The sequence below is a fragment of the Bombina bombina genome, chromosome 2 (assembly GCF_027579735.1).
Source record: "Bombina bombina isolate aBomBom1 chromosome 2, aBomBom1.pri, whole genome shotgun sequence".
Lineage (NCBI taxonomy): Eukaryota > Metazoa > Chordata > Amphibia > Anura > Bombinatoridae > Bombina > Bombina bombina.
Window position 1 is genome coordinate 1,089,440,292 of NC_069500.1, and position 25,902 is coordinate 1,089,466,193.

The window sequence follows — 25,902 nt, forward strand, 5'->3', positions numbered from 1 at the left end:
AAAGTAACTTCCAGAAGCATGGTCGGTATGTCAGAAAAATATACAGTAATGCAAACCTGAGCAGCACTTTCTTTCATTATTTCCGCTGCTATTGTAGTCCATACAAAATTGTGCATCAGCTGCAACATCGCTAACAAGGTGCCCCACAAAACATAAAGTGTCTGCCGTTAACGAGGATCTTTGCTGTGACATCAATGTATCATCCGAAACACAAGCTTGTATCAATGCTCCCAAATAAAAGTGCGTATGCTCCCTAAAAATACTGTACGCCCTGATGTGACATCACTAACAACGGACAAGCAAGCTAGATGGAATTAATGCGCTGCGCAAGCTAGATGGAATTAATGCGCTGCGCTAGTATTGCTAGTAGTAGTATTAAGACGCTGCAAAAATAGTGCGGGAAATAGTGCGGCTGCAGTATGAATAAAAAAGAACACATTTTGCCCCCCAAAAAAATAGTGCAAAGCTGCCAATGGTGAGATCGCCAGCCGGGCTGGTAAACTGTAAATTTTACTTGCCCGCAGGAATTTTTACTCGCCATTGGCGACCGGACCGGTCTATTCATATGCGCTGTATATATATATATATATATATATATATATATATATATATATGATGTCTCATTCTCATCTCCTTTTATCCATCATGTTGACCTTGACTTAAATTACAGATATGAGGCTGCGATCGCCTATAATAATTAGTTCACTAAGATGATATGTGACATAATTTTTACCTTATAAAAATCATCAAATTTAACTAAATCTGAAGATTCACTGAATATTTAATGCTCAAATATCGCCACTATGTATATGGCTTAATACTTGTGTTCAAACATTGCAAGTGCATGAATCTATCCGTTGTGACCTAAAATTCAAACAGCATAGTCGCTGTTATCCCAAATAAATGAGAAATTAATTGATTTTTCTGTGTACCAAAAAAGGGGGATGATAGTAAATTGTGAAAAATAAATCCAATTGATAGTGAGCGTGATTACGTGACTACTGTTATATTGACTATAGTGACTCTTCTTGTGAGTACTGTTACTAATTGTGAATCGTTAAATCAAATAAATATGTGTGATGGGTAGACATAGTTCCCTCTTCAACCTTCGTTGATTGTGTATCAAATTAAGAGTGTAAAAAAAATGGACTGTGATGGTGTCAATAGAAACTAAAAAACAAAATATTGGTGAGATAAAAAGATGTGTTTGTGAAATAAATAGTGAAATAAATTTGTGGTTTTAATTAGATTTGAGCATAATAATCAAATATTATCGACTAAATCACTGATGGCATTTTGTGTCATTGAGTTTTCATATGATCACATTTTGTAGAACAGAAGTTTTATCTGTTATCTGTCAGCCGCTCAGGAATCAATCCGGGATGTAACCCAACTGCTAGCGTGAATTGAAAGCACACGCTAGCACACTGAGAAATATCCAGGACGTGACCCACTCAGGAAGCAGATTAGAAGATAAAAAAAAATGAATATTGTTCCCGAATGCAGGAAAGCCACAAAGGATAAAACGTCCCTTTAAATAGTTCAAAGAACAAAAAGGAAATGCTCTTACTGAAGCTTCTGAAAAAGGTCCTCTTTAGCAGGCTTGTAAAACAAAGGAAAAGTTCTCTTTTGCAGCTTGTAAAAGTATAATGTCCCTTTAAGCAGGTTTATAACAAACAGAAAGGCAAAGTTTCTCTTTTGCAGCTTGTAAAAGAAAAATGTCCCTCTTTAAGCAGGTGTATAACAAACAGAAAGGCAAAGTTCTCTTTTGTAGCTTGTAAAAGTATAATGTCCCTTTAAGCAGGTTTATAACAAACAGAAAAGCAAAGTTCTCTTTTGCAGCTTGTAAAAGTAAATGTCCCTTTTAAGCAGGTGTATAACAAACAGAAAGGCAAAGTTCTCTTTTGTAGCTTGTAAAAGTAAATGTCCCTTTTAAGCAGGTGTTGTTTAACAAAGAATAGGTTTAAAGGTAAAGGCCAAAGCAAGGTCAGGCAGGCAGAAGTCGGCATCCAAATATCAGCAAAAGGTATTGGCAAAAGACAGGGTCAGGCAAGCAGAAGTCGGCATCAAAGTATCAGCAAAAAGGGTAATAGCTACAGGCAAGGTCAGGCAGGCAGAAGTCGGTACACAGAAGAACAAAACTGATAAGGTACTCACAATCCAGGGAAACAACAAACGGGCCCAGATTCAGATCTCCCGCCGAGATTTAAAGGGCAGAGCGTAACCGTCATCAGAGGGGTGTGAGAGAAAGCGTCATGTTGCTAAGCAACAAGACGTCAGGAGACACAGAGGAGTTCCGGGAGCCGCGGCGACACGGCGATGAACGGAAGCGCTCATGACAGCACCCCCTCCTCAAGGACCCCTCCGGGGGACAGGACCCAGGTCTATCAGGATGAGTCTTGTGGAAGGACTTGACCAATATAGGAGCATTTACTTGATGAGCAGGTTCCCAAGAACGTTCCGTGACTGGATAACCCTTCCAATGAATGAGATAATACAATTTCTTGCCCCGCAATTTGGAATCTAGAATATGGGCTGATCTCAAACTCAGGATGTCCATGCACCAATAACGGTGGAGGTTTAGAAAAAGGCTTAGAATACCTGTTAAACATCACAGGTTTTAAAAGAGAAACATGAAATACCGGATGGACTTTGAGAGACTTGGGTAAAGCTACCCGATAAGCAGTGGAACATACCTGACCCAGTATTCGGAAAGGACCCACATATCGTGGTCCCCAAATTTGTTAGAAGGTTGTTTCAGGCGAAGACATCGAGAGGAAATCCAAACTTTATCACCAGGTGCGATATTTGGGAGCCTTTTCCGTCGAAGATCCGAAAAGAACTTGTAACGTCTAGAAGTTACAGAAAGAATACGATGTATCTTCTGCCAATGTCGAGTTAATCTTCGGGCTGTAAGATCAGAAGCAGGATTCACTGTGGAGGAAGTATGCAAAGGGAATGTCCTAGGCTGATATCCGTAAGCTGCATGAAAAGGAGAAGTCTGAAGGGAGGAATTGTACCGGGCATTATGGGCCAATTCAGCCAAAGGAAGGTAAGAAGTCCAGTTTGAATGATAATGATCCACATAATGTCCTAAGATATGTTTCAAGACACTGGTTTACTCTTTCAGTCTGACCATTCGATTGTGGGTGGTGAGAAGTAGAGAGAGATATAGTAGTACCAAAATGTTTACAAAGTGACCTCCAAAATCGAGAAAACGAATTGTACCCCTCTATCTGAAACAATATCTAGAGGAAAACCATGGATTCTTACAATATGTAGAATAAAAAGTTCAGAGAGTCTTTTGGCAGATGGTAATCCTGGCAAGGGTACAAAATGAGCCGTCTTAGTGAACCTGTCGACCACCACCCAGATAGTATTGTTCCCAGTGGACAAGGGAAGATCGTTAATAAAGTCCATGGATACATGAGTCCAAGGCTGGTGAGGTATAGGCAATGGTTGGAGTAATCCTGAAGGAAGTTGGCGTGGAGTTTTGTTCATGGCACATTGTGTGCATACTGAGACGTAATCCTTCACATCTTGAGAGAGTGTAGGCCACCAGACATGTTGTTTGAGGTTTCGAGTGGTAATACTGATGCCAGGATGTCCAGAAAGGGGACTATCATGAGCCCAAAATAAAATCTTGGAACGAAGGCGTTCAGGAACAAAGAGGTAAACCATTGGAGGTTTAACAGGACAAAGGAAGATGCTCTTGAGCGGATTGTAATTCTTGTAACCAAGAAGTTGTTAACTGGGCAATGACTTCATGAGGTTGGAGAATGGTACCAGACTCAGGAACTGGGTATCTTGAAATTGTCTGGAAAGTCGCGTCTGCTTTAATATTTTTTGATCCAGGTTATGTAAGACAAATTATAATGAAACCGAGAGAAGAATAAGGACCCAGCCGTGCTTGCCTGGAATTTAGGCGTTTGGCCTGTTTGGAGATACAGAAGGTTCTTATGATCAGTAAGTATAGTAAATGGCAAAGAAGTACCTTCCAGCCAATGTCTCCATTCATCCAATGCCATCTTGATGGCAAGCAACTCTTTATTCCCTACGTCATAGTTAAATTCGGAAGGAGTGAATTTTTTAGAGAAAAAAGCAACAGGATGAATCCTTCCAGTCTCTGGTATTCGTTGAGACAGAACCGCTCCAGCAGCAACAGAGGAAGCATCCACCTCTAGAATAAATTGAAACTCAGGATTTGGATGACGAAGGATAGGAGCTGAGGAAAAAGCTTCTTTGAGAGATTCAAAAGCTTCTATAGCCTCAGACGGCCATACTTTACAGTTTTGTCCTTTTCTTGTGAGAGAAGTAAGAGGAGAAGTAATAGTAGCAAAATTCTTGATGAACTTTCTGTAATAATTGGCGAAGCCTAGGAAACGTTGTAAAGCCTTCAAAGAATCAGGTCTAGGCCAATCCAAAATGGCAGAAAGTTTAGTAGGGTCCATTTCGAATCCAGATGCCGATATTACATAACCCAGAAAGGGTATGATTTTTGATGGAAAGAACATTTCTCCAGTTTAGCAAACAGATGGAATTCTCTTAGACGTTGAAGTACTTTCTTGACGTGGTGCACATGATCTTGGTGGTTCTGAGAAAAAATTAAGATGTCGTCCAGATATATGATAACAAAAATATTCAAAAAATCACGAAAGATCTCATTTACAAAATGCTGGAAAACCGCCGGAGCATTGCATAGCCCAAAGGGCATGACCAAATATTCATAATGTCCAAATCGAGTGTTAAAGGCAGTCTTCCACTCATCTCCTTTGCGTATACGGATCAAGTTGTATGCACCACGTAGGTCGAGTTTGGTGAAAATGGTGGCTCCCTGAAGATAAGTAAAAAGTTCAGGAATAAGGGGCAGAGGATAACTGTTCTTGATGGTAATCTGATTCAATCCACGATAATCAATACAGGGTCTTAATCCGCCATCCTTTTTTCCCACAAAAAAGAAACCAGCCCCTACAGGGGAAGAGGAGGGTCGAATAAATCCTCTAGCCAGATTGTCTTTTATATATTCTTCCAGAGCCATGTTTTCTGGTTTAGAAAGTGGATATGTCTTGCCTCGAGGATAGGCAGCCCCAGGAAGGAGGTCAATGGGACAATCAAAAGGGCGATGAGGAGGAAGACGTTCCGCTTCTTTTTTGGAGAAGACATCCACAAAGTCATGGTAATGCATAGGTAAGGATTCCGGAGTTTCAACTGTGAGAGCAATAGTGAGTGGTAACTTAGTAATCTCTTGAAGACATTTAGTCTGGCAGGTAGATCCCCAGGAAGTGAGTTCACCGAAAGTCCAAGAAAAAATGGGATTGTGAATCTGGAGCCAGGGTAATCCCAAGATAATGGGAAATTGCGGAGTGGGAATGACATCGAAACAAATTGTCTCAGAATGAAGTATTCCTACGGTGAGGATTAAGGGTTGAGTAGAAAACTGAATGTATCCAGAACCCAAAGGATCTCCACTGACCGTAGAGACTGAAATGGAATACTCCTTCTTTAGTAAGGGTATAGAATGAGTAGAAACAAATGTAGAGTCAATGAACACACCTCCAGCACCAGAATCAATTAGGGCTTGGGTATAGATCTTCTTATGTCCAATTAGAAGAGTTACTGGAACAAAGAGTTTCTTGTATAGGGAATGACCACTATTTTGGCTTAACTCAGTTCCCTGGACTAGAGTTAAGCCCTGGCTTTTACTGGCCTAGTAGGACAATCCCTTAATAAATGTCCTTTAAGGCCACAGTACAGACATAAGCCAAGAGTCCGTCTTCTTAAGCGTTCAGTCTCAGTTAATTTTATACTTCCTACTTCCATGGGTTCAGCCTGATCAGTAGTAGGAGAGGCTGGAGTGACTGGACTAGAAAAACGAGGAGCTAAACGAAAAGGAGTTCGAGTGGCAGTCCTCTGTGTTCTATCCTTTTCTTGTTGGCGTTCACGAAACCTGGCGTCTAGACTGATACAGAGATTTATTAAGGCTTCTAAGGACTCTGGAAGTTCACGATACACCAATTCATCCTTGAGACGCTCAGAAAGTCCTTTACGGAAAGCGGCTCTGAGTGCTCCCTGATTCCAAGTGGTTTCAGAGGCAAGGGTGCGGAACTCAATTGCATATTGAGAGACTGGTTGATTTCCTTGACGTAAATCCAGGAGAGTTGCTTCAGCAGCGGATGACCTTCCAGGTTTATCGAATACGTTTGAGAATGTAGATAGAAATGTATCAACATCCAACAGTATAGGATCATTCTTTTCTAACAAAGGTGACACCCAAGCCAAGGCTTTTCCTTTCATTAAGGAAATAAGAAACGTGATTCTAGAAGAGGCAGTAGCAAAGAGAGTAGGGCTATTTCGGAAATGAAGACGGCATTGATTCAAAAAGCCTCTACATTCTTCAGGATTCCCATCATATTTATCCGGAAGAGGAATCCTGGGACTTAGTTGTACCTGAGACTGATTGTTAGGAATCGGAGGAGGTAATGCCTCAATCGGATTTGGATTGGGATTAGGATTGGGAGGTGCGGTAGCAACCAAATTTTGTAATAGAGCAGTAATTTGATCAAGTTTAGTGTCCAGAGACTGCAAGTGAGTGGCATGAGAACCCAAGAGCTGTCCCTGGTGAGCCACGGCCATAGATAATTCAGTGGGGTCCATTTTTATGGCCCGTTTGTAATGTCAGCCGCTCAGGAATCAATCCGGGATGTAACCCAACTGCTAGCGTGAATTGAAAGCACACGCTAGCACACTGAGAAATATCCAGGACGTGACCCACTCAGGAAGCAGATTAGAAGATAAAAAAAATGAATATTGTTCCCGAATGCAGGAAAGCCACAAAGGATAAAACGTCCCTTTAAATAGTTCAAAGAACAAAAAGGAAATGCTCTTACTTGAAGCTTCTGAAAAAGGTCCTCTTTAGCAGGCTTGTAAAACAAAGGAAAAGTTCTCTTTTGCAGCTTGTAAAAGTATAATGTCCCTTTAAGCAGGTTTATAACAAACAGAAAGGCAAAGTTCTCTTTTGCAGCTTGTAAAAGAAAATGTCCCTTTTAAGCAGGTGTATAACAAACAGAAAGGCAAAGTTCTCTTTTGTAGCTTGTAAAAGTATAATGTCCCTTTAAGCAGGTTTATAACAAACAGAAAAGCAAAGTTCTCTTTTGCAGCTTGTAAAAGTAAATGTCCCTTTTAAGCAGGTGTATAACAAACAGAAAGGCAAAGTTCTCTTTTGTAGCTTGTAAAAGTAAATGTCCCTTTTAAGCAGGTGTTGTTTAACAAAGAATAGGTTTAAAGGTAAAGGCCAAAGCAAGGTCAGGCAGGCAGAAGTCGGCATCCAAATATCAGCAAAAGGTATTGGCAAAAGACAGGGTCAGGCAAGCAGAAGTCGGCATCAAAGTATCAGCAAAAGGGTAATAGCTACAGGCAAGGTCAGGCAGGCAGAAGTCGGTACACAGAAGAACAAAACTGATAAGGTACTCACAATCCAGGGAAACAACAAACGGGCCCAGATTCAGATCTCCCGCCGAGATTTAAAGGGCAGAGCGTAACCGTCATCAGAGGGGTGTGAGAGAAAGCGTCATGTTGCTAAGCAACATGACGTCAGAGACACAGAGGAGTTCCGGGAGCCGCGGCGACACGGCGATGAACGGAAGCGCTCATGACATTATCTACAGATATGCATTTCCCATTTGATCCTCCCCTCTCTGTTGCACGCTAATAATTGTCTAAAGATAAGTTAATATTTACAGAAGAGTTTACAGAAAGACATGGTAGCTGTTCTGTTCATTCATTCCATTAGGATATACTGTCTAACAAGTAAATCCACCTACTCTCTGCCTGGAGGAGAGCTGATTCCAGATCCCCCCCTCTGATACCAAGGGAAACTTTCTCAATCCCCCAGCATTCCAGTTCTTCTTTATTGGAATTATGCTGTTTGAAGAAATGTAGAGCTACACTCGTTATTGTTCTACCCTTTTCCAGATCTTTCGCTGCATTATGGATGTTCCTCAAATGTTCCATTAATCTGGTTCTGAGCTTGCGGGTCGTCATTCTGACATATAATAATTTACATCTGCAGCGTAGGATATATATTACCCCTTCTGTGTTGCAGCTAATATACCGTTTGATTGGATGTTTGACTCCAAACCTGTCTTCGATATTAGAGGTTTTAACAATGTGGTGGCATGTGCTGCAATTGCCACATTTAAATGATCCAGGGTTGAATGCGGATTTGGTCCTTCTCGTATTCAGATGACTACTGCTGATCATGTCTTTTAGATTTTTGACACATCTGTATCCTATAGTTGGTCTGTCTCCTAGTTTGCTCTTCAAGATAGGGTCAGTCATAAGTATGTTCCAATGTTTGTTGATGATATTGATCACCTGAGGCGTCTGACTGTTATGTGTGAGGATCAATCGTGGAATATTCTTATTTGTTTTAAGTTACTTACTCAATAATTGTTCCCTATTTGTTCGTGAAGCTCTGTATTTTGCTTTTTTTATACTTCTTTTGCTGTAACCTTGGTCTAATAACCTTTCCTCTAGTTCATGAGCTCTTATATTAAATGTTTCTCTATCAGTACAGTTTCTCCTTATTCTAAGGAATTCCCCTGTTGGTAAGCCCCTGATTGTTCCTGGCGCATGGCACTTGTACTGTATAGGAGGCTATTGGTGGCTGTCTTTTTCCTATAAAGGTCATCCTTGTAGATGGTTATATCCAGGAAATTAATTGCTTTTTTACTGGCCTCATGGGTTAATTTAATGTTTAAGATGTTATTATTTAAGGTGTTCAAAAATTCTAATAATAACTCATGGGATCCTTCCCAGATGAAAAAGATATCGTCCATATATCTTAGCCAAATGGGGACCATGACCGTGTATTTCTTGTTGGCATCTGTAAATACATGCTCAGCCTCCCACCAGCCTAGAAAGAGATTGGCATAGGTGGGGGCACATGCTGTCCCCATGGCTGTCCCTCTGGTTTGCAAATAAAATGTATTATCAAAGATGAAGAAGTTATAATTTAATATGAACCCTAACAGCTTGAGTATAAAGTTGTCATGTTCTTTATCTTCTTCAGAGCATCTTTCTAGGAAATACTCCACTGCATTTATTCCATCACTGTGATCTATTGACGTGTAAAGAGATTCCACGTCTGTCGTGACAAGCCAAGTTTCATCATTTAAATTTATTCCTTCGAGTCTTTGAAGTATCTGCATGGTATCACGTATGTACGATGGTAGCTCTTGTACAAAGCTTCGTAGCCTGTAATCTACGTATTGGCTAGCCCTCTCCGTCAGGCAGCCTATCCCTGACACAATAGGCCTCCCCGGTGAATTCTCTTGATCTTTATGGACCTTAGGTATTATATAAAAGGTCGCATTTTTCGGGGTGTGTACCGTCAGGAACATTCTTTCTTTTTCAGAGATTATTCCTTTTTGAAAGGCCTGGTTGATCATGTGGTCATATATTTTTTGATATCCAGTTGTGGGCTTGCATTCTTTCAGTGGATTTCTTACTATCCGCTACCCCTTTGCTTGTGTTTAATTAATGCATAGCACCAACCCACATTCTTTAATCAAGTATATTCTATTAATAGCACAATTGAGAGGCTATAAATAGGACTGATATAATCACATATTTACTTGTGGGGATTGCCACTGTAGTGCCATTGTAAACCCTTGTTGTGTAAAAAATATTCTTAGACTTTTGCTCTCTGTATTTATAAATAAATTAAAAAGCACACTTTTGTCAACTAAAATCTAATTGAGCAATCTAATTGTAGAAAATGGCTTTGTCTAACAAGATAAGCAAAACATTTTTCTTTCATGTAATTCGCAAGAGTCCATTAGTTAGTGACGTATGGGATATACAATCCTACCAGGAGGGGCAAGGTTTCCCAAACCTCAAAATGCCTATAAATACACCCTTCACCACACCCACAATTCAGTTTTACAAACTTTGCCTCCCTATGGAGGGGGTGAAGTAAGTTTGTAAGTTTGTGTTTGATTTTCTTCTGTGATATGTGCTTCTCAGCATTTTGAAGCCCGATTCCTCTCAGAGTACAGTGAATGTCAGAAGGATGTGTAGGGAGTATCACCTATTGAATTCTATGGTTTTCCTCGCAGGAAATCTTTTCATAGGTTCTCTGTTATCAGTCGTAGAGATTCATCTCCTACCTCCCTTATTCAGATTGACGATATACTCTCAAATTCCATTACCTCTACTGATAACTGTTTCAGTACTGGTTTGGCTATCTGCTATATGTGGATGGGTGTCTTTCGGTAAGTATGTTTTCATCACTTAAGACACTCTCAGCTATGGTTTAGCACTTTATGTATTAATATAAAGTTCTAAATATATGTATTCTATTTATATTTGCCATGAGTCAGGTTTATGTATATTTCCTTTTGCAGACTATAAGTTTCATATTTGGGAAAAAACATATTCAGGAAAATATTTTTCTTACCTGGGGTATAGTCTTTTTTCAAATTGACTGCTTTTTCATTAACTTTTCGTGGGCAAAATTAGTGAGGTTGCAAAATGCTGATGTTTATTGCGTAATATTTGACGCAAAGGTACGTCCGGTTGACGCAAATTCGTCATTTCCGGCGTCTTAATTGATGCTGAGTTTCCTTGCACAAGGTTGCGTCTGCAATGACGCAAGTGTGTCATTTCCGGATGTTGTTAGTGCCAAATCATTTCATTTTGCGTTGTGCGTCATACTTGACGCCAAATAATTTCATTATTATAAACCACATTTCCTATATGCCTCTTGCCTTTTTCTATGTTCAGAGGGCTATGCTGTTTGCAATTTTTTCCCATTCCTGAAACTGCCATATAAGGAAATTGATAATTTTGCTTTATATGTTGTTTTTTTCTCTTACATTTGCAAGATGTCTCAATCTGATCCTGTCTCAGAAACCACTGTTGGAACCCTGCTGCTTGGAACCCTGCTGCCTGATAACAGTTTTACCAAAGATAAGTGTATCTGTTGTAAATTTGTGGAGATTATATCTCCAGCTGTGGTATGTAATAGTTGTCATGATAAGCTTTTACATGCCTGTTGTTCTTTCAACATCTAATGTACATGATATCCCTGTGAATATAAAAGATTTTATTGCTGATGCGATTCAGAAGGCTTTGTCTGCTATTCCGCCTTCTAATAAACGTAAAAGGTCTTTTAAAACTTCTCATAAAGTTGATGAAATTTCAAATGACTTACAACATACTGAATTATCCTCCTCTGATGAGGATCTATGTGATTCAGAAGATCCTACCTCAGATATTGACACTGACAAATCTACTTATCTATTTAAAATGGAGTATATTTGTTCCTTGTTAAGAGGTGTTAATTACTTTGGATATTGAGAAAACTAGTCCTCTTGATACTAAAATTAGTAAACTTTTAAATTCTTTTTATAAACCTCCTGTGGTTACTCCAGAGGTTTTTCCAGTTCCTGATGCTATTTCTGATAGGATTTCTAATGGAATAGGCCTGGTACTTCTTTTATCCCTTCTTCAAGGTTTAAAAAATTGTATCCACTATATTGCATTCCATGTGGCTCTCTGGATCAAATTGTAATACCTTTCTAAGACATAAGGCAATGACAACATTGACATTTCTTGAATAATTTATTATTTGACAATACCTTTTATGTAACCCATAACATGGCTTGCGTAGATATTGTATTATTTGTACTTTATTGGATTTATTGGATTATTGAACTTTGTTTATTAACTCTGTAAAAATGCCATAAAAACAATTTCAACATAAAAAATTGTATCCTTTGCCAGCAGTTTTGATTGGAGTTTTGGGAAAAGATCCCCAAAGTTGATGGGGCTATTTCTACTCTTGCTAAACGTACTACTATTCCTGTGGAAGATAGTACTTCCTTTAAGGACCCTTTAGATAGGAAACTTGAATCTTATCTAAGGAAAGCTTATTTATATTCTGGCTATCTTCTCAGGCCTGCCATTTCTATGGCTGATGTTGCAGCTGCATCAACTTTTTGGTTGGAAAGTTTAGCGCAACAGGAAATGGATCCTGATTTGTCTAGCATTGTTCGCTTGCTACAACATGCTAATCATTTTATCTGTGATGCCATTTTTTATATCATCAAAATTGATGTTAGATCTATGTCTTTAGCTATTTTAACTAGAAGAGCTTTGTGGCTCAAATATTGGAATGCTGACATGGTATCTAAGTCTAGAGTAATATCTCTTTATTTCCAAGGTAATAATTTATTTGTTTCTCAGTTGGATTCGATTATTTCAACTGTCACTGGGGGAAAGGGAGTTTTTTTGCCTCAGGATAAAAGACCTAAGGGTAAATCTAAAGCTTCTAACTGTTTTCGTTCCTTTCAACTAAATAAGGAACAGAAACCCAATCCTTCCCCCAAAGAATCTGGTTCCAATTGGAAACCTTCTTCGAGTTGGAATAAATCCAAGCCGTTTAAGAAACCAAAGCCAGCCCCCAAGTCTGCATGAAGGAGCGGCCCTCATTCCAGTTCAGCTGGTGAGGGGCAGATTAAGATTTTTCCAAAGCATTTGGGCAGATTCTGTCCAAAATCAATTCGATTCAGAGTATTGTCTCTCAAGGGTATCGAATAGGATTCAGAGTAAGACCTCCTGTGAGAAGATTTTTTCTCTCATGCATACCAGCAAATCCGATAAAGGCTCAGGCTTTTCTGAAGTGTGTTTCAGATCTGGAGCTTTCAGGGGTAATCATACCAGTTCCGTTTCAGGAACAGGGTCTGGGGTTTTATTCAAATCTATTCATCATTGTCCCAAAGAAAGAAAATTCATTCAGGCCAGTTCTGGATCTGAAAATTTTGAATTGTTTTTTAAGAGTGCCAACTTTCAAAATGGTGTCTATAAGGACTATTCTGCCTTTTGTTCAGCAAGGTCATTATATGTCCACGATAGACTTACAGGATGCATATCTTCATATTCCGATTCATCCAGACCACTATTGGTTTCTGAGATTCTCTTTTCTAGACAAGCATTTCCAATTTGTCACTCTTCCATTTGGCCTAGCGACAGCTTCAAGAGTCTTTTAAAAGGTTCTCGGTGCCCTATTCTCTGTAATCAGAGAACAGGGTATTGCAGTGTTTCCTTATTTGGACGATATCTTGGTACTAGCTCAGTCTTTACATTCTGCCGAATCTCACACAAATCAACTAGTGTTGTTTCTTCAAAGACATGGTTGGAGGATCAATTTACCAAAAAGTTCCTTGATTCCTCAGACAAGGCTTACCTTTTTAGGTCTCCAGATAGATTCAGTGTCCATGAATCCGTCTCTAACAGACAAAAGACGATTCAAATTGGTTTCGACTTGTCGGAGCCTTCAGTCTCAATCATTCCCTTCATTAGCTATGTGCATGGAAGTTTTAGGTCTCATGACTGCAGCATCGGACGCGATCCTCTTTGCTCGTTTTTATATGAGACCTCTCCAGCTTTGTATGCTGAATCAATGGTGCAGGGATTATACAAATATATGACAATTAATATTCTTAAATCCCAATGTTCGACTCTCTCTGACTTGGTGGTTAGATCACCATTGTATAGTTCAAGGGGCTTCTTTTGTTCGTTCAAACTGGACTGTGATCACAACAGATACAAGTCTTTCAGGCTGGAGAGCTGTCTGGGATCTCTGACAGCACAAGGGGTTTGGAAATCTCAAGAGGCGAGATTACCAATCAATATTTTAGAACTCTGTGCTATTTTCAGGGCTCTTCAGGTTTGGCCTCTGTTGAAGGGAGAACCATTCATTTGTTTTCAGACAGACAATATTACAACTGTGGCATATGTCAATCATCAGTCCCCTAGCTATGAAAGAAGTATTGGATTCTTTCTTGGGCGGAATCCAGCTCCTGTCTAATTTCTGCGGTAAATATCCCAGGTGTAGACAATTGGGAAGCAGATTATCTCAGCCATCAGACTTTACATCTGGGGGAGTGGTTGTTCCATCCAGATGTGTTTTCTCAGATTGTTCAGATGTATGGTCTTCCAGAAATAGATCTGATGGCTTCCCATCTAAACAGGTCCAGGGATACTTATGCGGAGGCTTTGGATGCGTTAGCAGTTCCTTGGTGTTACCAACCTGCTTATATCTTCCTGCCTCTAGTTCTTCTTCCAAGAGTGATCTTCAAGATCATCATGGAACAATCATTTGTGTTTCTGGTAGCTCCAGCATGGCCTCACAGGTTTTGGTATGCGGATCTTGTCCGGATGTCCAGTTGCCAACCTTGGCCACTTCCTTTAAGACCAGACCTTTTTTCTCAAGGTCCGTTTTTTCCATCAGGATCTTAAATCATTAAATTTGAAGGTATGGAAATTGAATGCCTAGTGCTTAGTCATAGAGATTTCTCTGACTCAGTGATTGATACTATGTTACAGGCTTGTTAATCTGTTTCTAGGAAGATTTATTATCGAGTTTGGAAGACTTATATTTCATGGTGTTCTTCTCATAAATTCTCCTGGCATTCTTTTAGAATTCCTAGAATTTTTACAGTTTCTTCAGGATGGTTTGGATAAAGGTTTGTCTGCAAGTTCCTTGAAGGGACAAATCTCTGCTCTTTCTGTTTTATTTCAAAGAAAGATTGCTAAGCTTCCTGATATTCAATATTTTGTACAGGCTTTGGTCTGTATCAAGCCTGTCATTAAATCAATCTCTCCTCCTTGGAGTCTTAATTTGGTTTTGAAGGCTTTACAGGCTCCTTCTTTTGAGCCTATGCATTCTTTGGGCATTAAACTACTTTCTTGGAAAGTGTTGTTCCTTTTGGCCATCTCTTCTGCTAGAAGAGTTTACGAATTATCTGCTCTTTCTTGTGAATCTCCTTTTCTGATTTTCCATCAGGATAAGGCAGCTTTGCGGACTTCATTTAAATTTCTACCTAAGGTTGTGAATTCTAACAACATTAATAGAGAAATTGTTGTTCCCTCTTTGTGTCCTAATCCTAAGAATTCTTTGTAGAGATCCTTACATTCTTTGGATGTTGTAAGAGCTTTGAAATATTATCTTGAAGCTACTAAAGATTTCAGGAAGACTTCTAGTCTATTTTGTTGTCTTTTCTGGTTCTAGGAAAGGTCAGAAAGCTTCTGCCATTTCCTTGGCATCTTGGTTAAAGCTTTTGATTCATCAGGCTTATTTGGAGTCGGGTCAGGCCCCGTCTCATATAATTACAGCTCATTCTACTAGATCAGTCTCCACTTCGTGGGCTTTTAAGAATGAAGCTTCAGTTGATCAGATTTGCAAAGCAACAACTTGGTCTTCTTTGCATACATTTTCTAAATTCTACCGTTTTTGATGTATTTTGCTTCTTCTGAAGCAGTTTTTGGTAGAAAGGTCTTCAGGCAGCTGTTTCAGTTTGATTCCTCTGCTTATGTTTGAGTTTTTTTCTTTTTAACAATGATAAAAAACTTATATTTTTGGTTGTGGATTAATTTTTTCAGCGGAAAAATGGCTGTTATTATTTTATCCCTCCCTCTCTAGTGACTCTTCTGTGGAGTTCTACATCTTGGGTATTAATATCCCATACGTCACTAGCTCATGGACTCTTGCCAATTACATGAAAGAAAACATAATTTATGTAAGAACTTACCTGATAAATTTCTTTCATATTGGCAAGAGTCCATGAACTTGTGACGTATGGGATATACAATCCTACCAGAAGGGGCAAAGTTTCCCAAACCTCAAAATGCCTATAAATACACTCCTCACCACACCCACAATTCTGTTTAACGAATAGCCAAGTAGTGGGGTGATAAAGAAAGGAGTAAAAAGCATCAACAAAGGAATTTGGAAATAATTGTGCTTTATACAAAAAATCATAACCACCATAAAAGGGTGGGTCTCGTGGACTCTTGCCAATATGAAAAATGAATCCCATAAGTCACTAGCTCATGGACTCTTGCCAATTACATGAAAGAAAACATAATTTATGTAAGAACTTACCTGATAAATTTCTTTTATATTGGCAAGAGTCCATGAGACCCACACTTTTTTGTGGTGGTTATGATTTTTTTTATCACCCCACTACTCGGCTATTCGTTAAACTGAATTGTGGGTGTGGTGAGGGGTGTATTTATAGGCATTTTGAGGTTTGGGAAACTTTGCCCTCCTGGTAGGATTGTATATCCCATACATCACTAGCTCATGGACTCTTGCCAATATTTAAGAAATGAATTTATTAGGTAAGTTCTTACATAAATTATGTTTTTTTTAGTGGAACTGTTTACGATTTGTGATCTCCATTTGCAGGATTTTTCATATGGGGTATGGTTTTTTGGATTATGTAAATAGTCATCTGACATCCTAGCACGGCTGTTGGTTTAGAGGTAGAAATGTCACCTCATTAGTAAAGAGCACTGTGCCGTGGGCGGCCAGAGGCACTGAGTTTTTTTTTAGTAACTGATGACTGAAACTACAGTTTATTTTTAGTGATGGTAAATTCTAGCGTTTTTTTTTAAATGCTTGGATTTACCATTACTTTAATGTTCCTAATGATTCATTTTACCTGCTGGAGTGTATTACATTGCCTTACAAATAGATCATTCACATTTATTTTGTTGTTTTGAAATAGCTGGTTTGTCCTATCACATCCCCTACCTATGCTGAAAATTACACTCCTAGTGGGGCATGGGACAGGGAGATAATACTCATCTTCCATTGTTTAAGTGTTGGTCTCAATGTGTATAGAGAGATAAGATAAGGATAATTTTGTGTACATATACAGAGATAAGATAATGAGGTCCGTTCTCCCAGGAAGCTCAGTCCATTTGATTAGATTGTGGTTACAATTAGCAGGTGCAGCTATTTCATATACAAAATGTACCAAAAGGAGCAATTTCCCATTAATGTTAAACTCTGAAGTTGGTATAATAAGTCACTCTAAACACATTAATAGAAAAACAATTTTATATCACAATATCCATTTAAGGGGTTACATCAGGCCAAAAGCTAGTTATACCATTACTTATAACTGCATAGAATACCTTATATTTTTACAAGATTGGATCATTCAGTTTAAAGTTAAATCTATTATTATTATTTTCATGATAATAGGAATTCATCGCTTAGGAAGGTTTTATATTTAATTTAATAAACATGGACTTAATCAGCACCAACTACTTTTTTATTTATAGCAATCATACTTTGCTTTTTATTACACTGTGTAATCTCTAATTAATTATTCAATCATAACTTTGCCTTTTGTTACACAAATCTTTCTAATTTTAATTTCTGCTTTCGGATGTTGGCAAGTCTTATGACCTGCATGCTATAATTGCTTATGTTTATAGGATTACATAAGAGGGTATGATTTCTCTCCTTTATTTATATACCCATATGTATAAGTAATAAAAATGTTTTTTTAATGGTTTGATTTTATAGAAATGTGGATGTCTCTAAGAATTTAATTAAAATTGACCTAGGTTAGATTTTTCAAATCCACTGGGAGCTCAGACACAGGTCAAAAGTCACCATAAATTGATGCAACCTACCTTACGTAGATGTTAATCTATTAATTTTATGAGTGAGTTTTAGTTCCCAGATGAACTTTGGGTCTTCCCTGTCACAAGCTTATATGGAGAGAGGATGATATCAGTCCCAGATAACTCTTAAATTTAAAATATAACAATAATAAATCAGTTTGAGGTGCCTAGTTCCCTTCAAAGTCAAAATTCAATTTTAAACTAATTTCCAACTTAATTCTGTTATCTAATTTGATTTGTTCTCCTGGCATACTTGATTAAAAAGGTATATCTAGGTAGGGTTGAGAGCAGCAATGCACTACTGGCTGTTGATCTTTGACTGCACATATGTTTCTTGTCATTCAGCTCACCTGATTTGTTATGCTAACTCTTTGTAGTGCGTTGTCTTCTCCTTCAACAAAACACACCACCAGAGGGCGGGGGGTGTCTATGCAGCACTAAAGATGCGTGCATTTTGAGAAACTCTGGGTGAGACCCAGCTAATCTTTCAAATATCCTCCGGAGCCATTTATCATCCAGGGGCGTACGGGACTAGCTGCAACTATACTATTATCCATGGATACAATCATTGCCTCAGCAGCAGTGTTTTTGGACCTGGAGCTTTGACTATGATCACTACAGCCGTAGGCCCTACTAACAGCCATGGATTATCAACCTCCCCCCCCCCCCGGTCCTACGGTGTTAGCTCAAAGGCGATATACAAATCATCATATAACGTATTCAATTCAGGGACTGCATCTACCTACATTTGAAGTACAAATTATCCTTGAGTATGGAACTTCATGCTCTCCAACTTGATGAGGTTAGGACAACACCAATTTTAGAGCACAGGAAGTGTTCAACAAAATAACAGGACTATCCAGAAGGCAGTTTGATATCATCCATAAGGAGCCATCAGGTACATCAGGTACTTCATCCGAGTTCATGTCCTCTTTAGACAGGGGTAAATGTTATATCTGAGGATGCAGACGTGAACTAAGACTCAGAACAGAATAAGCAATATTCATTGCAATTTGTTCTCTTTGGCCAAGAAAGTTGTGGGTACCTATCACAGTTAGTAACCGAACCACCTTGGTTGATTCTGTTGTTTCTGAGATCCTGAATCAGGGACAAATATTCTAATCCACGCCCACAGGAGCTGAAGTTGTCAGCTAGGGTTGCCTGATTAGTTAAGATTACTGTTACAAGTACTCAAAAAATACAACACTGCCCCCATATTGATTATTTTTAACTTTACATAGGAGCCTCTTATTAGCCAGTCATTTTTTATATTTGGTCCTTCAAAGAGATCAAATTCATGCCACATGGAGACTTACTACTCATGCTTGAAGCACACATAGAACCGCCCTTTTTTTTTTTTTCCCCAAATAATTTTTATTGAGGTAGCAAGAACATACAGAGATAAATCAAACAGTTGAAAAGGCAACACGCCTACAAGCATACATCAAGACTCGTACATTTAATATTATAGGCCATGTCCTCAGAAACTATAAGCAATATTTATTCCTCACTAGAAGGGAAATGTATTAAGCCATGAGCCAGCACCTCTTTTTAGATATAACATTGTAACTTGGACAAATCAAAAGAAACTTAATTAATAATAATTAAAGACCTAACTTTCGTGTCTCAAATCTGGGAATGGAAAAAGTAGGTCCTTTATGTGTCCACGTCATGGTCTTCAGATTAGTTAAGGTTTGCCTAACAGTACAAAGCTCTACTAAGTACAAACTAAGACATATAGGCATAAGATCAATGCTAAGATATAAACATTGCAACTTGGACAAAACCAAAGAAACTTAATTAATAATAATTACAAGACCTAACTTGCGTGTCTCAACTCTGGAATGGAAAAAATAGGTCATTTATGTGTCCAAGTCATGTTCTTCAGATTAATTAAGGTTTGCCTAACAGTACATGCTCTACTAAGTACAAACTAAGACATATAAGCATAAGGTCAATGTTACGTACAGTTAGGCATGTTAGATACCTCATAAAGTAGTTATCAAAAACCAACTGTGATAAGAAAAAGGTAGACAGAACTAATATAACTTTAACATTTTCTAAATGCCCTCCTGAATATAACAGTCATGAATAAGATTCCTCAGTTTATGCCATCTCTTGCTGTCATCTAAGGATGAAGAAGCCTCATTATTATGTATGCAACCCCACACTGAAATCCCCATATACTAAAACCCTATAAATTGCATAATTGCTAAGGGGATGTTATAACCGCCTATTTCCCAGCAGCAGGAAAACTCAGGTATTTTAACCCTAGCAGGGAAAGTATAGATTACTCTAATCACTGTTGTGGGGAGACACTGTTCTATGTGGACCACCATCCTGAATACCAAAAATGAAACTGTCAGTTTCTAAATGTACTCCATAAAGTGTACCAAATTCTATATTGCTGATTTCCCCTGACGCCAGTTTGTCAGATAATATTGTTTTAACTGACTCATCAAAAGCATATACATCATACACTGTGAGGGATTAATTAAACCAGTCATTGTTTTGATCCCCTAACTTCATAGCGGCCTCTCTTGGATCTTACCCCCCTTCTTCATAGCATAAGAGGATTACTTATTTGCATTCATAGCCCCTCTTTAGATATTGCCCTGCACACTATGGGAGCCTTAAATATGCATTCGTATTTTATAGAATAACTATATATACATGTTCACACTTCAATATATACAATTGTGTAGTATGGCTCTCATAGACATGCAGATTAAGCATAGTACAACAATCCAAGGAATAAGTACATTAAGACTGGTAAAAGCTGCAGGAGTCCAATAGCAAAAGTTATAGCATGGTGGGTCTCATTATCAAACTTTACAGCTATCATTAAGAGTGCCCAGTTCCTAAATTCCAGGGGGTATATCATGCAGAAGCTAGTGTACTTTATTCTGTCATATTATGTTATATCGAGCCTGCAGGTCCAGGTTCCTGCCATGCTGGAAATTTCACCCAACACCACTCTCAGGAGGGCACCACAGCAGCAAGTGCCTTCTAACGCCCGGGAACAGTTATTTTTATAGCCAAGTTCATACCTGAGTCTTTGTAGACCACAGTACAACTACAGGCCGCACCGCAGCCCATGATCACCAGCGGGGGCCACATATCCAGAGGCCGGCCGCTCTCCCTGGTTGTGACCCCCCAGGCGACACAGCCTGGCAATCTTACCCAGGTAAGCATCCGCTGCTTCTGCAATATTCCTTACACGTGACACAGACGGGCCCTCCGCCCACGCTGTGTGTTTCTTCGAGTGTCAGTGATTCTCGATCCAGCATGACCAGCGATCGGCGTGCGTCTGCTAGAGTTATCTCGGAGGCGCCATCTTTGAACTTCTCCATTTCAGGTGAGACGCATTCCCGAGGAAACATCTCCAGCATCTGCCGGGTTTGTGCCTTTCATTCTTTCGCCGTATCAGACCCAGAAGAGTCCCCTTCAGTGCCCTGGACTCCCACTATTGCTACCAGGCGATCAAATCTGTAATTTATTAGTCGCTCAGACTCGAGCAAATAGCGCTTGTATTGTGGCGTATAGCTTTCTGCCCCATGGTCAAAGTGATTGTTGGCTTACTCTGATTTCTTAAAGTAGGGGTTAAGAGAGTTGCTTTGCGTTCTCTTCATGCCTGGTAACCCAGGGGGGGGTGCTGAGTATCCTCTCTATTCGAGCTGCCAGGATTCTCAGCGGTCCGGCCTGAACGATCTGCTATATATACAGTAGAAATATAGGTATCATCGTGCTTCAGTATAATCTCCTCTATATGATATTTACAAAGTACAGCAGTGGATATGTGCAAAGACAAATGTAGATTACATGGCAGAATGTAAATTTCTGAGCAGAGTCTTCAGTTTAGCGGACCATCTTGGGCCATAGCCCGGGACACGCCTAGAACCGCTTTTTAAACCTAGGAGCAAAGTCACTTTTAGGTTTCTACATTTAAAACCTATTTTTTTACTTATGTAAGGAAGAGCTTCAGAACTTCAAATACTTTAAGTGTAAGGGCTATAGTTTATATTTCCTAAGGACACAGTGAGTATTTGCATACATTTCTTAGATTTTCATGCATCCAAGGATATTGTCTTGTCAAACACGAATGGTAAATCTTTATACAACTGGATATTGTCAGATACCTGCACTGTAAAAAAAAAAAAATAAAGACCTTTCTTCCACAACAAATATTTTCAGCTTGGATAGTACAATGTGTTTGAGGCTTTTTATCAACTGAAGGGGCATACCAGTCTCTGAGGGGCTCATAGAGTTTCAGCTACTGAGCAATGTAGGCAGATGTATCAACCAGCTGTACTTATTAAGGCCGCAGTGTGGAGTACTTTCCTTTCTACTTCAAACAGGCTAGCTCTGTAATTGTCCTCTGCAATTTGGGGGTAAAAATATTGAATACTGTTATGTCTTAATAAGTATTTGTTTGTTTTGCACCATATTTATTTATATTTTTATCCCCTACTGATTTTGTACATTGCTTAGTACTAATGTGACCAGGTAAATATTAACTAGCTTAGCCAAAATAACAAGAAATGACATCACAAATACAGAAATGTGTCCCATATGCAAGTTAATATAAGGAATTCGTCCCTAGCCATCTATTACAGCTAGGAATATTTGCTAAGAATGAGGGTGTCTCTTGTCGAAAGCCATTTTTAATTTCACAGTGGAGTAGTGGAATAATTTATGTCCCTTTTTTCATGAAAGATGTATTGCTTACCTAGTTATACTAACTAAGATATGATTCAATATAGACATTTCTGTATTGCTCACTGTGTTTATTATGTTTATATGAAGTATATCTAGACCATCATATTTTGTTTTGTAGTTTTGCTTGACATGTCGAAAATATGCTTTTAAAAAGCTATATTTGTCCTTTTTTCCGTAGATGTACAAGCATGTGGTGAAGTGGACTTGGATAGTGGTGAATGGGAGGTGAAGACAATAACTAGCGCTTTGAAACAATACTTAAGGTTAGTATCAATAACCATACAATTCTGTTTACCATGCCCTTATAACCTTATACCTCCAAATTGTAAGGAAAATGTTTCTCAGTGATTCAAGCCAGAGGAAAAAGTAATATGACACGTCCTGTATGTTTCAGTCAAAAAAAAGAAATGCAATAACCATAAAAATAAATTCTGTATTTAAATACATAACCTGCATATGCCAAAAAACATCCTATTGTTTGATCTCTAAATGAAAAACAAATCCTTGAAAAAAATTAAAAATTATATATATATATATATATATATATATATACACCACACACACACCTATATGTAAAAAGTATATTCTGCATAATGAAGGCTAACAATTTTTCTCCCCAAGTTTCCTGTCAGCTATTGTCTCTGTTCCCAGGTCATTATCACTCTCTCCCATTTGGACTCCTTTTGTTTCAGATAAAAGTGAAAGTCAACTTTGAATGAAAGCCCGGTTTTTAAAAATACTGTTAAAAACAGGGGCACTTTCATTCATCAAAGTTTACAAAGCAAGCCGTTTTGTTAAAAACTTACCTCTCTCCTCTTCAGAGCCAGAGCAGCTTCCCCCCGCCCCGCAAAACCTGTCTTCATACGTCATTGCTGACGTATGAAGAGAGGATCTGCGGGTGGGGGAAGCTACTCCGGCTGTGAAGAGGAAAGAGGTAAGTTTTTAAACAAAACGGCTGCTTGTATAATCTTTGATGAATGAAGTGCCCCTGTTTTTAATAGAATTTTTATAAAACGGCTTTCATTCATCAAAGTTGACCTTGACTTTAAAGAAATCGGACCTATATAGAATGTAGACTTATCTAGGATACATAACCTTTATTTGTCAGAGTTTTCTATCCTTTTAATATTATTTTAATCCTGTAGAGGAGTTAACTACCTAGTCAAAGGGGTTACATTTGTTATATTATAGCAAATAAAGAATAAATGCAGATATCACAGGTAAAAAATCTATGATTTATTGTAGACAAATTATATACATGTATTCATTCCCATGTCAATGTGTCATACCAACAGGATAGTTGTATGACACCAGGCACACTTCCTCTTAGATCCTAACTAACAGAGACTAACTTATAAAGGAAAAATGTTTAACATTTGACCAGTGACGTGCAGTGAGGTCAGAGGCAGGTGAGGCACTGGCTAGGATATGCCTTCATTCTTTAGATATCCTTTGTTGAAGAAATAGCAATGTACATGGGTGAGCCAATCACATGAGGTATCTATTGTGCAGCCACCTATCAGCAGCTACTGAGCATATTTAGATATGATTTTCATCAAAGGATATCAAGAGAATGAAGGAAAGTAGTAATAACGGGGTGGGAGAGACAGGGAGAGAGAGATAGACAGAGAGACAGAGGGGGAGAGAGAGACAAAGAGACAGAGGAGAGAGAGAGAGACAAAGAGAGACAGAGGGTAGAGAGAAAGACAAAGAGACCATGGGGGGAGAATGAGACACATAAGGATAGAGACAGAGGGGGTTGGAGAGACAGGGAGAGAGAGATGGATAGAGAGAGGAGAGAGAGAGAGAGACACAGAAAAAAGAGAGAGAAGAAGAGAGAGAGACACAGAGGGGAGAGAGAAAGATACACAGAGGAGAGAGAGACAGAGGGGGAGGGAGAAAGGGAGAGACAGAGGGGGAGGGAGAAAGGGAGATACAGAGGGGGAGGGAGAGAGAGACAGAGGAGAGAGAGAGACAGAGGAGAGAGACAGAGGAGAGAGACAGAGGAGAGAGAGACAGAGGGGAGAGAGAGAGAGACAGAGGGAGAGAGAGAGCAGAGACAGAGGAGAGAGAGAGACAGAGGAGAGAGAGAGAGAGACAGAGGGGGGGAGAGGAGAGACAGAGAGGAGAGAGAGGGGGAGAGAGAGAGAGGGATAGGGATAGAGAGACAGAGGGGAGAGAGAGAGACAGGGGGGGAGAGAAGAGAGAGAGAGAAAGACAGAGGGGGAGAGATAGAGAGACAGGGGGAGAGAGAGAGAGAGACAGGGAGAGAGAGAGAGACGGGGGAGAGAGAAGGGAGAAGAGAGAGAGAGACAGGGAGAGAGAGAGAGAGAGAGAGAGAGAGACAGGGGAGAGAGAGAGGGACAGAGGGGAGAGAGGGGGAGAGGGAGAAAGAGAGGGACAGAGGGGAGAGAGAGAGGCAGGAGAGAGAGAGAGAGGCAGGAGAGAGAGAGAGAGGGGAGAGAGAGACATGAGGGGGAGAGAGAGAAAAAGAGACACAGAGGGGAGAGAGAGAGAAAGAGGGGGGAGGGAGAAAGGGAGAGAAGGAGGGGGAGGGAGAAAGGGAGGAGACAGGGGGAGGGAGAAAGGGAGAGACAGGGGGAGGGAGAAAGAGAGAGACAGAGGGAGAGAAAGAGAGAGAGACAGATGGGAGAAAAGGACAGAGGGGGATGGAGAATGGGAGAGACAGAAGGGAGAGAGAGAGGGGGAGAGAGAGAGACAGATGTGGGAGAGAGACAGAGGGGGATGGAGAAAGGGAGAGACAGAAGGGAGAGAGAGAGGGGAGAGATTAGAGAGAGGAGGGGAGAGAGAGAGGAGGGGGGGGGGAGAGAGAGAGAGAGAGAGAGAGAGGGGGGGCGGAGAGAGAGAGAGAGAGAGAGAGGAGAGAGAGAGAGACAGAGGGGGAGGGATAGAGAGACAGGGGGGGAGGGATAGAGAGACAGAGGGGGGAGAGAGAGACAGAGGAGAGAGAGAAGGGGGAGAGAGAGAACAGATGGGGAGGAGAGAGAGAGAGAGAGAGAGACAGAGGGACAGGGGGGGGATGGAGAAAGGGAGAGACAGAAGGGAGAGAGAGAGGGGGGAGGAGAGAGAGACAGAGGGGGATGGAGAAAAGGGAGAGACAGAAGGGAGAGAGAGAGAGAGAGAGAGAGAGAGAGAGAGAGGAGGGCAGGAGAGACAGAGAGAGGAGGGATAGAGAGACAGAGGGGGAGAGAGAGATGCGGTGAGAGAGAGAGAGACAGAGGGGGAGGGATAGAGAGACAGAGGGGGAGGATAGAGAGACAGAGGGGGGAAGGGATAGAGAGACAGAGGGGAGAGAGAGAGAAGAGAGAGGGAGAGGGAGAAAGAGGAGGCACAGAGGGAGAGAGAGACAGACAGACAGAGGGGGGAGAGAGAGAGAGAGAGAGAGAGAGAAGAGAGGGGGAGAGAGAGAGAGACAGAGGGGAGAGAGAGAAAGAGGAGGGGGAGAGAGAGAGAGTCAGAGGGGGAGAGAGAGAAGGAGAGAGGGGAGGAGAGAGACAGAGGGGGAGGAGAGAGACAGAGGGGGAGAGAGAGACAGAAGGGGAGAGAGAGAAGAGAGAGACAGTGGGAGAGAGAGACAGAGGGGAGAGAGACAGAGGGGGAGAGAGAGAAAGAGAGACACAGAGGGGAGAGAGAGACAGACAGAGGGGGAGAGAGACAGAGGGGGAGGGAGAAAGG

The 25,902-nt window shown here is 40.1% G+C and overlaps 1 protein-coding gene across 3 annotated transcripts in view; it reads left to right on the forward strand.

Annotated features, from left to right (window-relative positions):
* The window catches only part of ARHGAP10 (Rho GTPase activating protein 10), a 784,460-nt gene that overhangs the window by 394,104 nt on the left and 364,454 nt on the right, over positions 1 to 25,902 (forward strand). For all 3 annotated transcript variants that reach the window (XM_053703724.1, XM_053703722.1, XM_053703725.1), the window contains exon 15: positions 22,385 to 22,469. In XM_053703724.1, the coding sequence (XP_053559699.1) occupies positions 22,385 to 22,469 (85 nt within the window). The remainder of the gene's footprint in view (positions 1 to 22,384; positions 22,470 to 25,902) is intronic.